The sequence below is a fragment of the Nerophis lumbriciformis genome, linkage group LG24 (genome assembly GCF_033978685.3).
Source record: "Nerophis lumbriciformis linkage group LG24, RoL_Nlum_v2.1, whole genome shotgun sequence".
Taxonomy (NCBI): Eukaryota; Metazoa; Chordata; class Actinopteri; order Syngnathiformes; family Syngnathidae; genus Nerophis; species Nerophis lumbriciformis.
The window spans coordinates 33,687,501-33,702,430 of NC_084571.2; the positions used below are offsets into that span (position 1 = coordinate 33,687,501).

At 37.0% G+C, this 14,930-nt stretch overlaps 1 protein-coding gene across 4 annotated transcripts; it reads right to left on the reverse strand.

Annotated features, from left to right (window-relative positions):
- Positions 1-1,627: 1,627 nt before the first annotated feature.
- zfand2a (zinc finger, AN1-type domain 2A) lies at positions 1,628-13,621 on the reverse strand. Of its 4 annotated transcripts, none has more exons than XM_061982017.2 (10): positions 13,453-13,621; positions 11,682-11,767; positions 11,512-11,606; positions 9,354-9,485; positions 6,711-6,862; positions 6,524-6,628; positions 2,497-2,572; positions 2,340-2,416; positions 2,081-2,165; positions 1,628-1,928 (listed from the first exon to the last, which is right to left on the reverse strand). In XM_061982017.2, exons 2-10 carry the CDS (start codon positions 11,734-11,736, stop codon positions 1,890-1,892), a joined length of 816 nt encoding a protein of 271 aa, XP_061838001.2. In that variant the 5' UTR covers positions 11,737-11,767; positions 13,453-13,621; the 3' UTR covers positions 1,628-1,889. The 4 variants fall into 4 exon arrangements, with proteins under 4 accessions (XP_061838001.2, XP_061838000.2, XP_061838002.2 ...); XM_061982016.2 differs by having other exon boundaries at positions 2,497-2,575; XM_061982018.2 differs by having other exon boundaries at positions 2,049-2,165; positions 2,497-2,575.
- Between the last annotated feature and the right edge of the window lie 1,309 nt (positions 13,622-14,930).

The following is a 14,930-nucleotide window of genomic DNA, read 5'->3' on the forward strand; positions in this document are numbered from 1 at the left end:
AGAGGGGAGGAGTATATTGACAGCTAGAATTCACCAAGTATTTCATACATACACACACATATATATATATATATATATATATATATATATATATATATATATATATATATATATCCTGAAAATATGCAAACAAAACTGTGTTTAGATAATTGATACTTCAAACTTGCATAAATAAATATTAAGAAATATAACATAACTTGGCTTCTGAGAGTTTCAAAATGTAATGAATAAAATGCTAAAGTTGTTGATAAACAAGCAATTATTTTAATAATTAAATATGGTCATTTTAAATTAATTATGATAATTTAAAATCAATTATTTCAAATATGTTTATTTTAATGTATAATTCTATGGCTGAGTGTAATAAGGAGTCACAAAAAAATACAAATAAAAATACAATTAATTTTGATGTTTTTAGCAAAATATAGTAAAAAAAAATTTTTTTAATTTTTTTTATTAATATATTTATTTTTAGGTAAAATAAACATAATAATACAATTTATCTCTAGTCTGGATGATTTAGTTCTTGTCACCCTGTTGTCCTCCCGTCATGAAAAAAGGCTGTCCTCACTCAGGTCCGCATGGAGCTGGAGGGGGCGTGGCTTCCAGCTCCGGCTGAAAATCGGGAGATTTTCGGGAGAATATTTGTCCCGGGAGGTTTTGGGGAGAGGCGCTGAATTTCGGGAGTCTCCCGGAAAATTCGGGAGGGTTGGCAAGTATGCTTTAGCAACAGGCACTGCCTTTTAAAGGCACATATATATACTGTCTTATGAAACATCTCAACTGCATATGCCAGACAACGGAATAATTACTTCCCCACGTAATTAAATACTTTTATTAGAGTACCGTATTTTTCGTAGTATAAGTCGCACCGGAGTATAAGTCGCACCTGCCGAAAATGCACAATAAAGAAGGAAAAAAACATATAAGTCGCATTTTTGGGGGAAATGTATTTGATAAAAGTCAACACCAAGAATAGACATTTGAAAGGCAATTTAAAATAAATAAAGAATAGTGAACAACAGGCTGAATAAGTGTACGTTATATGAGGCATAAATAACCAACTGGTATGTTAACGTAACATATTATGGTAAGAGTCATTCAAATAACTATAACATATAGAACATGCTATACGTTTACCAAACAATCTGTCACTCCTAATCGCTAAATCCCATGAAATCTTATACGTCTAGTCTCTTACGTGAATGAGCTAAATAATATTTGATATTTTATGCTAATGTGTTAATAATTTCACACATAAGTCGCTAATGAGTATAAGTCGCACCCCCGGCCAAACTATGACAAAAACTGCGACTTATAGTCCGAAAAATACGGTACTTCACTTTGCAATTATATATTTTTTTTGGGGGGGGGGGGGGGGGGGGGTAAAATAACTATAATTATTCACTTTTTAAAAGTAATTTTCCAAACATTGATTATATGATTACTATTGTGTTTTGCTATGGACTCTGTCCCTAATAATAAAGGTCTAACGATGCAGGATTCACTGTTAAAGATGATTTATATAATGGTTGTTCATGGTATATACTGCCCTCTGCTGGACACATGTGGAATATCCATGACACTGCCAAGCACCATTTAGAAAAAAAACAAGAGCAAATTCGAGTTGCAGGTCTGAAATAATTCATTCATTCTTCATAGGTGGCAAAATTAGCATATAAAATATATACAGAGCAAATGATTGGTAGAAATGACAACCTGGGTGACGGTGTGCTTGGTTGGTAGTGTACAGAAGGCGACAAGTGAGCAGCTTGTGATGGTTTCTTCTTTTTGTTTGGAAAAACAATCGCTGGATGTTGATAATCCCATTGGTGAGGTTTGCAGTGTAGCATTAGCACAGTTTGAAGTTAAAATGCAGCGGTCCAAGATTAAGAAAGGCTGCAGTTGGACGGTTTTGACTCTCTGCTCTGAAAAGAAAAGAAGTTTCAATCAGACACCCAGCAAGTTTTTTTTCATTCACATGATGAAAAGTGCTATCATTTCATCTCTTGCAGCCAGAAAAGAAAATAAGGTGGCAGTGTACCTACATGCTAGCATGCTAAAGCGTTCCGGGTGGTACCTGTTGTCTCTGCTGCTGGCGTCGGTATTCTTCTTCACTGGCGGCCAGGGCCTGAGCCAAGGCCAGGTCCTCCTGCTCCTGCGGGCTGACACACAAACACACATTCTTCTTATGAACACATGTTCTAAATAATGTCTTGAAATGAGGAGAGTAGCTACCACCTCATTTGGATGCCTGTTATGTTGAGATAGCACTTATGTTTATTTCAACACCAGCAGACGAGGTTAGTTGTGTTTGAGCATCCCATTGATTTGCTGACCTGAGGGCTGGCGGAGTGGCTTGTCTGGACTCTGCCAGGGACATCTCTACAGCTCTTTGTAAGGCCTGCTCCTCTGTCTGACACCCAGAAAAAAAAGAAAGTAGTTTGGGTTAGGATGAAACGGAAAGCTCCTGCTGTGCTTCGGATCATCGCGTACCATCCCCGCCTGAAACGAGGCCTGCGGCTGCGCCACGTTCTGTGCCGATACTGAAGTGGGGATGGCTCGGCTGGCGCTGCTGGAGGAACAGAAGGGAAGAGGTGGGTGCACAGTAAACAATCATAACTGCTCCCACTCGACATTATTTCAATTGTTTATATCATATAAAAGTAGGGGTGTAACAGTACGTGTATTTGTATTGAAACGTTTCGGTACGGGGGTTCCGGTTCGGTTCAGAGGTGTACCGAACGAGTTTCCACACGGACATATTAAGTAGCGTAACGCACATTGTGTAAACAATGTACACCGAGGCACAACACACGGCATGCTAGCAGCTAACTGGCTACGGTAGACTGACCATACGTCCTCTTTTTACCGGACATGTCCTCTTTTGCAGAGCTGTCAGGGCGGAGTTTCTTAAATGCCTCAAATGTCCGGCATTTTGAGTTAGGGTTGCATGTATTTTCAATGTACGTTCAGGGTTAAGAAGGGGTTAAAAACAAAACAAATTGTGCGCGCAGCAGCATTGGTGAGGGAGGGGCAGAGGCAGAGAGAGAGAGAGAGAGAGAGAGAGAGAGAGAGAGAGAGAGAGAGAGAGAGAGAGAGAGAGAGAGAGAGAGAGAGAGAGAGAGAGAGAGAGAGAGTTATGATAAACGCGCATGCGTCGCCAGGCTCTGCTTTGTATCCATAGATTCATCAGATTAAATGTTTTATTATCTATAGCAGGGGTGTCAAAAGTGTGCCCCGGAGGCCATTTGCGGCCCACAGCTAATGTTTTAAAGGCCCACAGCACATTCTAAAAATACTATTAAAATAAACAAAAACATAACAAAAGTGAAATAAAAAAGCTTAAAGGTTAAATGTAATTTAGAAAAAGTTGCAATGTTGACTAATAAAATAAAGCTGTTTTTTTTTCTTTCAAACTGTCATTGCTCAAAACATAATATTGAATCAAAATCAATGTTATTATGAATTATTGACCTATCCAAGGTTCCCATTACTTCACATCAAATATTCCACTAAGAAAAATATTTTTGGTGGAAGATTTTGCAAATTTGGTAAATAAATAACCCAAATATTTAAATTTATATTTTGTTGTTTTCTTACTGTACCGAAACGGGACCTCTAAACCGAGGTATGTACCGAACCGAAATGTTTATGTACCGTTACACCCCTATATAAAAGTGCCCTAAAGTTGTTTGACAGAGCAATTAGGTTACAGTTTAAATCAGGGATGTCAAACTGTTTTTTTATTGAGGGCCACATGCAGTTATAGCTGCCATCTGGGGGCCGCTTGTAACAGCAAATAATGTATGAATTTGCCTCTGGATTTCATCATTAAGTATATAAATTGTTTTAAGTAGACTGTCCATTTTACAGTAAAAACTTTACATTTACATAATTTAACTGTAAAATTGTGTTTTTTAATTTTTTTACAACATTTTACAGTAAATGTAAAAACAGTACCACTGTTTTTTGGGAGGGTTTTTATGGAAAAAGCTGGCAGCTTAGTTGCCAGAATTTGTGTTAAATTGACATTTGTTTTTACAACATTATATTGTTAATGGAAAAACAGTACAAGTTATTTTTTTATTCTGGCAACTTAGCTGCCAGTTTAAAAACAAATGTACCGTCTTTACATTTACAGTAATACACAGTTAAACAACCATCATAGATTTTATAGTCAAAAACTGGCAGCTCAGTCAACAGAATTTTAACGCAAAAACAGCAGTATTTCTTTTTCAATTTACAGTAATATGCTGTAAAGAACAATGTAAATTGTATTGTCATTTTTTTATTAATTTGATGGATAGTTTGCTGTAAAATATTTTTATTTAGACAAAAACATGTTTGGAAAGTATGATAATATACTGTAATATTTCTTACACTATTGGATACTACTCCAAAAGGGATAAGCGGTAGAAAATGGATGGATGGATTAAAGTTTAAAAGGTATGCAATTTCAAGCAGAACATATATTTTTTCTGTAAAAATGAAAAAAATAAATTATATTTAGTGAGAAAATATTAAGTACTATATTGGCACATATCGTTGCCAGGTTTGTGGGCCAGGTAATACATTTATTTTTGGTTGTTGTGTATTTGAATGTATTGTAATTGCATTTTTTTGTACAGAACCTTCAGTTTGGTACTGGAGTGTACTAAATTCCCACCTAGTAAGTATTAAAAAGGAAAAAGAGTTTCTTGTGTCATGCATTTTACTCTATAACCAAATGCAAGCAGCATAAAGGGCACCTCCACAAACCCGGTGAGTGTGCATTACCACCACCATGAAAGGTATGGTGTGACAGTGACGAGCAGAAGTTATTGGCGGCAGCTAGTTTTTCTTTTAATCGGCCTGTGAAACATTAAAGTAATGAAATAAACAAAAACAACAAATGCAGCTGAGATAGGCTCCCTCAACCCCGAAAGGGACAAGCGGTAGAAAATGGATGGATGGAACAGGGGGAGGGGGGTTACTTAATGTTGTCAAACAATTTAAAAAAAATCAGACCACAATTTTGAATAGTGATTATCACAGTTTCTATAAAAGCTTTGCTTACTTGTGGTACTTTAGTTTGGCAACATGTACAGTATACTCAGCCTGCATTGTAACTGTCCACTGTTTGTTTGTTGATGTCCAAGTAGTGTTCTTTCTCGCAGCTGCCTCAAAAACGTGTTTTGCTTTTAGATGGTATTTGAAACTTGTTGTGCTTCGATATATACACATTACCTTAGTTTTTACACCCGTCGGGGCGTATTTTTAAACGAAATGTGCCTCTGAGTACACCAATGCGGTGTACAAGTTCTTTTCGTGTCATCCTCTCCAGCTAGGACCTAAATGGCTGTCAAAGTGTCCCAACTTGTCTGATTATATTTTCAGCCATCTACTTTTCAGGTGAGAGTCATGATTTATAATCTACAATAAACTTACAGGGAGCAGGGAAGTGAGGAAGCAGCAGACCACTCAATGATGTAACCATAAGACTTAGACTTCCTTTTTATTATCATTCAAATTTGAACTTTACAGTACAGATAAGAACGAAATTTCGTTACATTAGCTCATGGTAGTGCAGGATAAAAAAGCAATATGGTGCACATATAAATAAATAAATAGGTTACTGTACAGATAAATGTATTGCATCCACGTTTATGGATGTATGTTATATTGTCTTTTTTATTCCGGCGAGTTAATCCATTTTGGGGGGAGTTGAGGGGATAATTATGATGCCTTTAAGAGTCTTACAGCACACAAACTTGTGATCACAGCGCCGCTATAAATAGTTTGACTGTGTTAGCGCTTATAATAACAATATCACTAATACTAGGTTAATATTCAAGTCACGAAATGTAAATTGAGTATTGTTGGTGCTTTTTGAATGGTTATTTCTCGGATTTTATGGGCGGAATAATGAAGCTCCCATTAGCAGACTTTCTTAATATTTAGAATGCATCAAAAAAAATCCATCCGCCATCATAATGATTGTGAACAATAAGAAAAATTGCAAAAAAAAAGTGCTGTTCCCCTTTAAGTTAAAGGAGCATGTACACTCAAAATAAATTGGTATTGAATCTTAATTTTTATCATTTTTATGATTAATCATATGCGGTAACAAACTGACAATCCAACTTTTAATACATATATACCGTATTTTTCGGAGTATAAGTCGCACCTGAGTATAAGTCGCACCCCCAGCCAAACTATGAAAATAACTGCGACTTAAAGTCCGAAAAATACGGTAAGTATAAAAATGTTTAGCCTTTTTAAAAGAATAACATGCATGGACGTCAGTGCTAATTATGTAAATTAGACATTAGCATTAGTAATATTAGTTACTACCATTCTTCAAAATAAAAATACCAACCATACACTTTTCTGAGCAATATTAACATCTCAAGTCCTGTTAAACACACATATGTATGGTGGATTACTAGAAACACTAAGTTATTTTGTTAAACAAAGCAATACAATATTACTTAAACATAAGTGTTTGTACATACTTTACTTTGTAATTAATGTTCCTTACTTGCTATTGTGGCCTCTGCTACTGGAACCGATTCCATTAGAAACTGATCTTGAAGCTCCCGAAGAGACGGAGGAAGAACATTGGGCCCTCATTAAAGCAGCGTGTCTATAACATCCAAACATATGCAATACAATTAGACAACATTATTGCTACTGTGGTGTAGCATTATTACAGTCATTGCACTTACCCGGACTGGGACAGAGGTTTGCCATCAGTCTTACAATCATGGTCAAGAGGGTGTCTGTGCTTAAGACAGTAGTTTAAATGACATTGGTCGCACGTAACTCTCATCATTTCCTTCTGCTTGCAGCCGCCTTTGGAACACCTGTTGGTGAAAATCTGGTGGGAAGAAGTTTACTGTTATTATAGTAAACAAAGTGTTAACATGTTGGAACCTCAAATGTTCCATGACTACCTAAATTGTTCAGAGATCTAAACTATTTTTATAGAAAATTACATATATAGAAACATGATGTTAAGGTCAAACTATATTTACTGTGAAGGTCAAGTTAAAAAGAAAGTCTTGATAGAGATCAATTGATGGTATTTTTGGCTTACTAATGGTCAAGGAGCCCATATTCATTAGCATAGTATACGTGAGTAAACAGCTTAAGTTATTTAAAAAAAACGTCGGACCATTAGCGACAATGTTTTATGCAGCGCTAATGTTGTGGTTAATTTAGCACCAAATACACCAGGGGATTTCAAACACCTTTTTTTTTTTTACATGTGTCTAATCCTGCAATAACATTTGCATTTCAAAATATGGGAATTTTCATTGAAAAAAACTGGTAAAAATATGGCATTTTTTTCTACATTACAATAACTCCCCATTGACTCGATTTTATAGCAGTTTATGGATTTAACACAAAGTTTCCTTGCGAAAAATCCTACAATACCGAAAATGTAAATAAAAACAACTCTTGGCTTCTTTTACATAGCGTATAGTTCAGGGGTCTGCAACCTGCGGCTCTCGAGCCGCATGCGGCTCTTTAGCGCTGCCCTACTGGCTCCCTGGAGCTTTTTCAAAAATTTATGAAAATAGAAAAAGATGGGCGGAAAAATATATTTTTCTTTTAATAGGGTTTCTGTCGGAGGACAACATGACACAATCCTCCATAATTGTTAGAAATCCCACTGTTTATATTAACCATGATTCTTTGATGAGAGTTTTGTCCTCATTTTGGCGGTCCTTGAACTCACTTGTTTACATGTATAACTTTCTTCAACATGCCAGAGAAATACATATTTTATGCCACTCCTTTGTCTCATTTTGTCCACCAAACGTTTTATACTGTGCGTAAATGCACACAGGTGAGCTTTGTTGATGCTATTGACTTGTTGACTGTATTGACTGCAAGCTAATCAATGCTAACATGCTATTTAGGCTGGTTTTATGTACATATTGCATCATTATGCCTCACTTGTAGGTATATTTGAGCTCATTTAATTTCCTATGTCCTCTGTGTATTTAATTTGTGTCTGCATTTCTCATGACGTATTATCTGTATGTAATATTGGCTGCATTTCTGATAGTTGTTCGTGTGCCATGTTGTTCCAGACCACAGCAAACGTTACCCAGCTTGCATAGATTCTAACAAATTCATTAGAAGAAGACAGCCCGCCATTTCCTTTAACTTGGACACACACATCTATACCTTTGGCCATTCCAAGACAGTCATTTAGAGGAGTTATCTCACCCTCTGAGAAGGTTTACTAATGTTTTCCAATGTTGTAAAAATAAAAGTAGGCTAATATAGCTAATATAGACACTTAAATCATGTGTTGTCTTCATTATAACTCTTGTATAAGACTTTTAAAGTAATTTTGATAGTAGGCTTATATAACTAAAACAGACACGTACATCATGTGTTGACTTCATTATATCACTTATAGAAGGCTTTTTCATTTTTTGCGGCTCCAAACCGATTTTTAAATTTTTTTTTGGACCAAAATGGCTCTTTCAACATTTTGGGTTGCCGACCCCTGGTATAGTTGAAACATTTTTCAAGCTGGCTGACATTTCTTCCTGGGTGTTACATAACGAATGAGAATGTGTAATCTGCTGCCTGCTCTTCGTTACTTATACAACAAGTCTCTTATTTGTCAAGATATTTACACAAAGTTAAGATTTTTGGCAGAGATATTTTTTCTGTTGTATTCATTTCCATCCATCTCTGTGGCGTTATTTGATTGAATCACGGAACATGCGCTTCTTTAATGATTGTTTTCAAAGGAGGCTTGTCGAATGACTCCATGCAGTAGCAAACACACAAAAAAAAACAGGGCTGGGTTGACGCCAGGAAAGAAGGTCAAAAACTGGATATCCTGGCAAAAATGTAAAGTTTTGACCGGTAAGCAACTATAAGAGACCACCAGCACTGCAAGGAGAGACATGGGGGCAGGGGAACGCCACAGTAACAGCAGAGTGCAGAAATGATCATGAAAACTCCAATAAATTCCCTGTAAGATATGAAAACGTATTTAGGGGGAATAATTGACAATTAGAGATTATCTTATTTTTAAATGAATATAAATAAAAAGAATTGGGCTCCAGCAAAAAGGGAACTTTTCTCATGTAGGCAAAAGGGTTGGTACTTGAGAAGTGGTTATTATGATCTACTTCACTAATTATTTATATTTTTAATACTACTTAGTGTTATATGTATGTATATTGTATCTGCTGATCTAGTTCTGTTGGAGTTGTAAAAATATAAAACAAAGATAATGTACGTTAAACGCCAATATTGGCGCAGATAATCGGTCGTATTAGGATGGAATAACAAATATCTTTTTGTTATCTTTTTTAGATATTAGATGAAATAAAAACCTTTCTTTTTCTTTGTGCAGGGTCCGATTTGCAATCCCGATCGATGTGTTCCCCGACTTTGATATCGGGCATCTCTCCTCTCTTGGTGGGAATCGGGGTGTTGCACAGAGGACATACTGGAACTTGTACATCCTTTGAAAACAAACGACAAAAGACTCAAACACTGCAGTCAGGCAAACACGACAAACCGGAAGTAAAGTAGGATATGATACACTATTTATCCCACAATGGGGAAATTAAGTGGTTGCAGCGCAGATACAAAAAATCCAGAAAAAATAAGATACATTAATCAGTGTTGGCGCTAGGAATTTTCAAAATGGGGTGCTAGGGACCCCATCAAGTCATAAAAATGTGGTCCCACAGTAAATTTATGGGATCCCACTTTTTTTGTAAACACATATATCTCACATTCTATATTGGGTTTTGGAAAAAGGTTGTCATAAACATTAATTCATAAAAAATAAAACACATTTTTATGCATATGTATTCAGTTATAAACATTCATTCACTTTCTTCTTTCCTTCATAGATCTAAACTTTACCGCTGCCAGTACATTTTTCTATATTTGTATTTAACAAGCTAGAGGTGTATTTATTTCAGTAAAAAAAGTGTAAAAAGTTTTTTGCTTGGGTCATGAAATGATGATGATGGTGTGCCAGGGCATACATACATTATTTATTTTACGCTGAAGTCTCTGTAGTCTTCATCAACTTCACATCTATCCCACAATTCTAAGTTGTTTTTTTTTATAATGTTTTTGGTTTGTTTGTTTTTTGCCCTTTTTGTCAAAGAAAACACAAACACACAAAATATGCAAAATTTTCCACAGAAAATATTTTTCAAAGTGAAATATTTGATGTGAAGTAATGGGAGCCTTGGATAGGTCAATAATTCATAAAAACATTGATTTTGATTCGATATGTTTTGAGCGATGACAGTTTTAAAGAAAAAAAAACGGCTTTGTTTTATTAGACAACATTGCAACTTTTTCTAAATTACATTTCACCTGTAAGCTTTTTTTATTCCACTTTTGTTATGTTTTTGTGTATTTTAATAGTATTTTTAGAATGTGCCTTTAAAACATTAGCCGCCGCCCACACTTTTGACACTCCTACTATAGATAATAAAAAATAACATCTGATAAGTCTATGGATAAAAAGCAGAGCCTGGCGACGCATGCGTGTTTATCATAACGCACAGTCAGCATCTCTGCTTCAGTAAACAATGAGGGTGATGATGTCACTTGCTAACTTGTCAGCCACTTCTCCAAGAGACTCCTTTTGAGCACTCCTCAAATCAACATTTAAGAAATTGTACCGGAAAGTTCATTACTTTAATAATAACTAGGGATCGCCGATATTATCGGCCGACAATTGCTTTAAAAAGTAATATCGGAAATTATCGGTATCGGTTTCAAGATTATCTGTATCGATTTCCAAAAGTAAAATGTGTGACTTTCTAAAACGCCGCTGTGTACACGGACGCAGGAAGATGTACCGAGCCGAGCGCCAATTAATCCTTGAAGGTGCTGCCTTTGCGTACTGGCCCAGTCACATACTGTCTACGGCTCTTCACACGCACTAGCGAATGCAAGCATACTTGATCAACAGCCATACAGGTCACACTGAGGGTGGCCGTATAAACAACTTTTAACACTGTTACAAATATGCGCCACACTGTGAACCCACACCAAACAAGAATGACAAACACATTTCGGGAGAACATCCGCACTGTAACACAACAGAACAAATACCCAAGACCCCTTGCAGATGCTTGTTTTCATTCTGAAAAATCTACCTCTCACACGTGATAAGGAGAAAAAGAATTAGCCCACTCCTTGAGCGTCATCTGTTGCACAAATAGACTAATAGTCTGGACTGAGTGAAGCTGTTTTATTGATGTTTTGTGCCTTTTTTCCCCATGCACATTAAAGGATAGCTGTGTTTTCTACTAGTCTAGACTGAAGCAGTTTTATTAATGTTCATGCACTTTAAAGCATGGCTGTGTTATCTACTAGTCTTGACTGAAGCAGTTTTTTATTTTTTTGCCTTTCTTGTTTTTATTTGCCCATTTTTGTTACTCATCCAAATACGTTAAGAACAGGGCAGAGACCAGTTTATAGTATACTTTGGACTGAAGCTGTGTGCCTTGCAATCACCTTTTTGTAGGACGAGGTGCATTTGTGGTGCTCGTAGGTGATGTGGTCCTTGCAGAATATCTCCTCACAGGCATCACATTTCATAGGTAGGAAGTCTGGAGTGACACGGCAAGTTTGTTATAATCATGTTAAAAACGCAAGTCACGATCATTGTCGTGGGCAGTGCGCACCTAAACGCTTGCAGGTCTTCTCGGAGCAGTGTTCTCCCAGATCTGGAAACTCCATGGCATTAAAACAAACCCAAGTAGAGGCTCAGCTGAAGAGAAAAGAGGAAAAAGATGTGACAAATAAGGTGCTGATGTAAACAGTAGGAGTGTAACGGTACGTGTATTGGTATTGAACCGTTTCGGTACGGGGGTTTCGGTTTTGTTCGGAGGTGTACCAAACGAGTACACATGCTAGCAGCGACCGGGCTAAGACAACATGTAAAAGCCAGAGCTGGAAGACCCTCCTGCCTCGTTAAGATCTCCCACTTTGGCTGCGCGATACAACAATGGAGGATGGAGGTTTGCCGACATTGTTCAGCAGCTGCTTCTGACAACACATCAAACGTGTTGCACCTTTCCTGCTTCCGGCTCCCAGACCGTAGTCGAGGAGCGCAGGGGAGACCCTCCTCCAGGGACGATGTATTCTCGGGGGCAACACCCTTCACTCTACCCGGCAGTGGGTCTCCGCAGCTCCGGACTCCAGGGTAAATGACAAGTCCGGGCGATTAGTTGCAAATCGTGGCTTTATTGAGGTCTTGCACACAGCCAATCCATCAAAACACTAGCCACTCAACGCACTCACGCTACCGCTCCCTCACCACACTCACCTCACATGCTGTCACATATTAAAAGGGCCACACACACACATACGCTACGCTCATAACACATGCTAACCCATTTGAAGCGTCACCACCGCATTCAAGCAGCCTCTTCTCGGCGAGTCAGGCAGGGCTAAAGCAATAACAAATGTTTTTATAGCAGCAGATATAAGTCCATATTGCATTAAAAACTAGATTTTGACCCACTTCTATGGTGGAAGAACAATGAGCTCATATATCCTCGTGTGTATGTTACTCATCAGTTACTCAGTACTTGAGTAGTTTTTTCACAACATACTTTTTACTTTTACTCAAGTAAATATTTGGGTGACTACTCCTTACTTTTACTTGAGTAATAAATCTCTAAAGTAACAGTACTCTTACTTGAGTACAATTTCTGGCTACTCTACCCACCTCTGGTTGACCCTGGCAATGGACCCTGTGTGTATATGTATGTTATGCCATTGTTTACAAATTTGGTAAATAAATAACCCAAAAATTTATATTTTGTTGTTTTCTTACTGTACCGAAAATGAACCGAACCGTGACCTTTAAACCGAGGTACGTACCGAACCGACATTTTTGTGTACCGTTACACCCTTAGTAAACAGGAAGTCAAGCGGAAGTTAGCTACGTAGCTAACTAGCTGTAGACAATTCTGTCAAGTCATGCTAGTTGTCAAAAACAAGCAGTGACCGGAACTAAGAGCTATGAGATTGCACATTAACTCACGTTTAATAAATTGCATTTTGTACTCAAACGTTACGTCGTTATTTACAACAGCTTGTAAGCCAGACAAGACTAACCAGGCGTGCTGAGTAGTTACATAATCATGGTGTAATGCCATTAAAGACTGACTAGTTCAAAGGGACAAGCGGTAGGAAATGGATAGTTCAGGATAATATACGGTTAAGTTAATTCACCATGAAAGCTGACATTCCGTGGCTGGCAGATATATAGCAAGCGTCCCCATGGCAACTTAGCCTAAATTAACACTCAGGTCACCATAAAATAACATTACTGCACCTTAAATACGCTTAACTTGCTGGAAATCACGTCAATGTTCAGTCTATTCTGAGAGAAATGTTAGCTAACGTTAGCTTTAGCGGACATGTTGTCGCGATGCTTTTCCTCACCAGTTCGCGCTAACTCGTCGAGTTGTGGTCCTCCGGTGGAAAATGTCGTTCAATTACTTGGTTATATTCGAGTTAAATAAGTCTAAGTACGACCTGCTGGTAGCCAATATTGTCCTTCAGCAGCAGAGTACTTTGCTGTATTAATGGACGTCATTACACGCCCCGCCCACTTGACGCAAGGCAGCGTCCTCACGCCCCGCCCACAACGGACGTGCTACGTCACACGCGGCGGTTCCAGAACATTCTGGAATGTTCGAGCGTTTGCTCCACAATTATTTCCACGACTACTCATAGTGAGTAGACATTCTTATAAACTTCATTTCCGAACAATGTAATAATTAATAATAATGGATGAGATTTTATATCGCGCTTTTCTATTATTAGATACAAAGCAGCTAATATGCCGTTAAAAAGGACAACCTATTGGAATTCAACAATGCGGAAATGCAAAATGAAAACACGTACAATAATATGTAAGTTAAAACTATGTCACGAAATGAGTAAAGCAATGCTCTAATGTAAGCCAATTTGTAGAAAAGTATACGAAGTGTAATAAGTGGAAGAATGCTGACAATGACATCTGTCTGTACTGTATTTACTGGTTTTCCTTTTATTGAATTAGAGTCATCCCTCGCCACATCGCGCTTAATAATAATAATAATAATAATAATACATTTTATTTAGTATAGCGCTTTTTAAAGCACTCAAAGACGCTTTACAGGATAGAAAATTAAAATATGAAACAGAAACAGTTTAAAGTAATAATATAAAATACAGGAAATATAAAAGCAGTATATTGTAAAATACATAATAATACAGGACAATTACAAGACACAGAACTAGGGATGTCCGATAATGGCTTTTTGCCGATATCCGATATTGTCCAACTCTTTAATTACCGATACCGATATCAACCAATACCGATATATACAGTCGTGGAATTAACACATTATTATGCCTAATTTGGACAACCAGGTATGTTGAAGATAAGGTACTTTTTAATAAGATAAAATAAATAAATTAAAAACATTTTCTTGAATAAAAAAGATTAATTATATTAAATATAAAAACAGTTACATTGAAACTAGTAATTAATGAAAATTAGTAAAATTAACTGTTAAAGGTTAGTACTATTAGTGGACCAGCAGCACGCACAATCATGTGTGCTTACGGACTGTATCCCTTGCAGACTGTATTGATATATATTGATATATAATGTAGGAACCTACCAGAATATAAATAACATAAAGAAACAACCCTTTTGTGCGAATGAGTGTGAATGAGTGTAAATGGGGGAGGGAGTTTTTTTGGGTTGGTGCACTAATTGTAAGTGTATCTTGTGTTTTTTATGTTGATTTAATAAGAAAACCCCCCCCAAAAAAAACGATACCGATAAAAAAACGATACCGATAAATTCCGATATTACATCTTACGCATTTATCGGCCGATAATATCTGCAGGCCGATATTATCGGACAT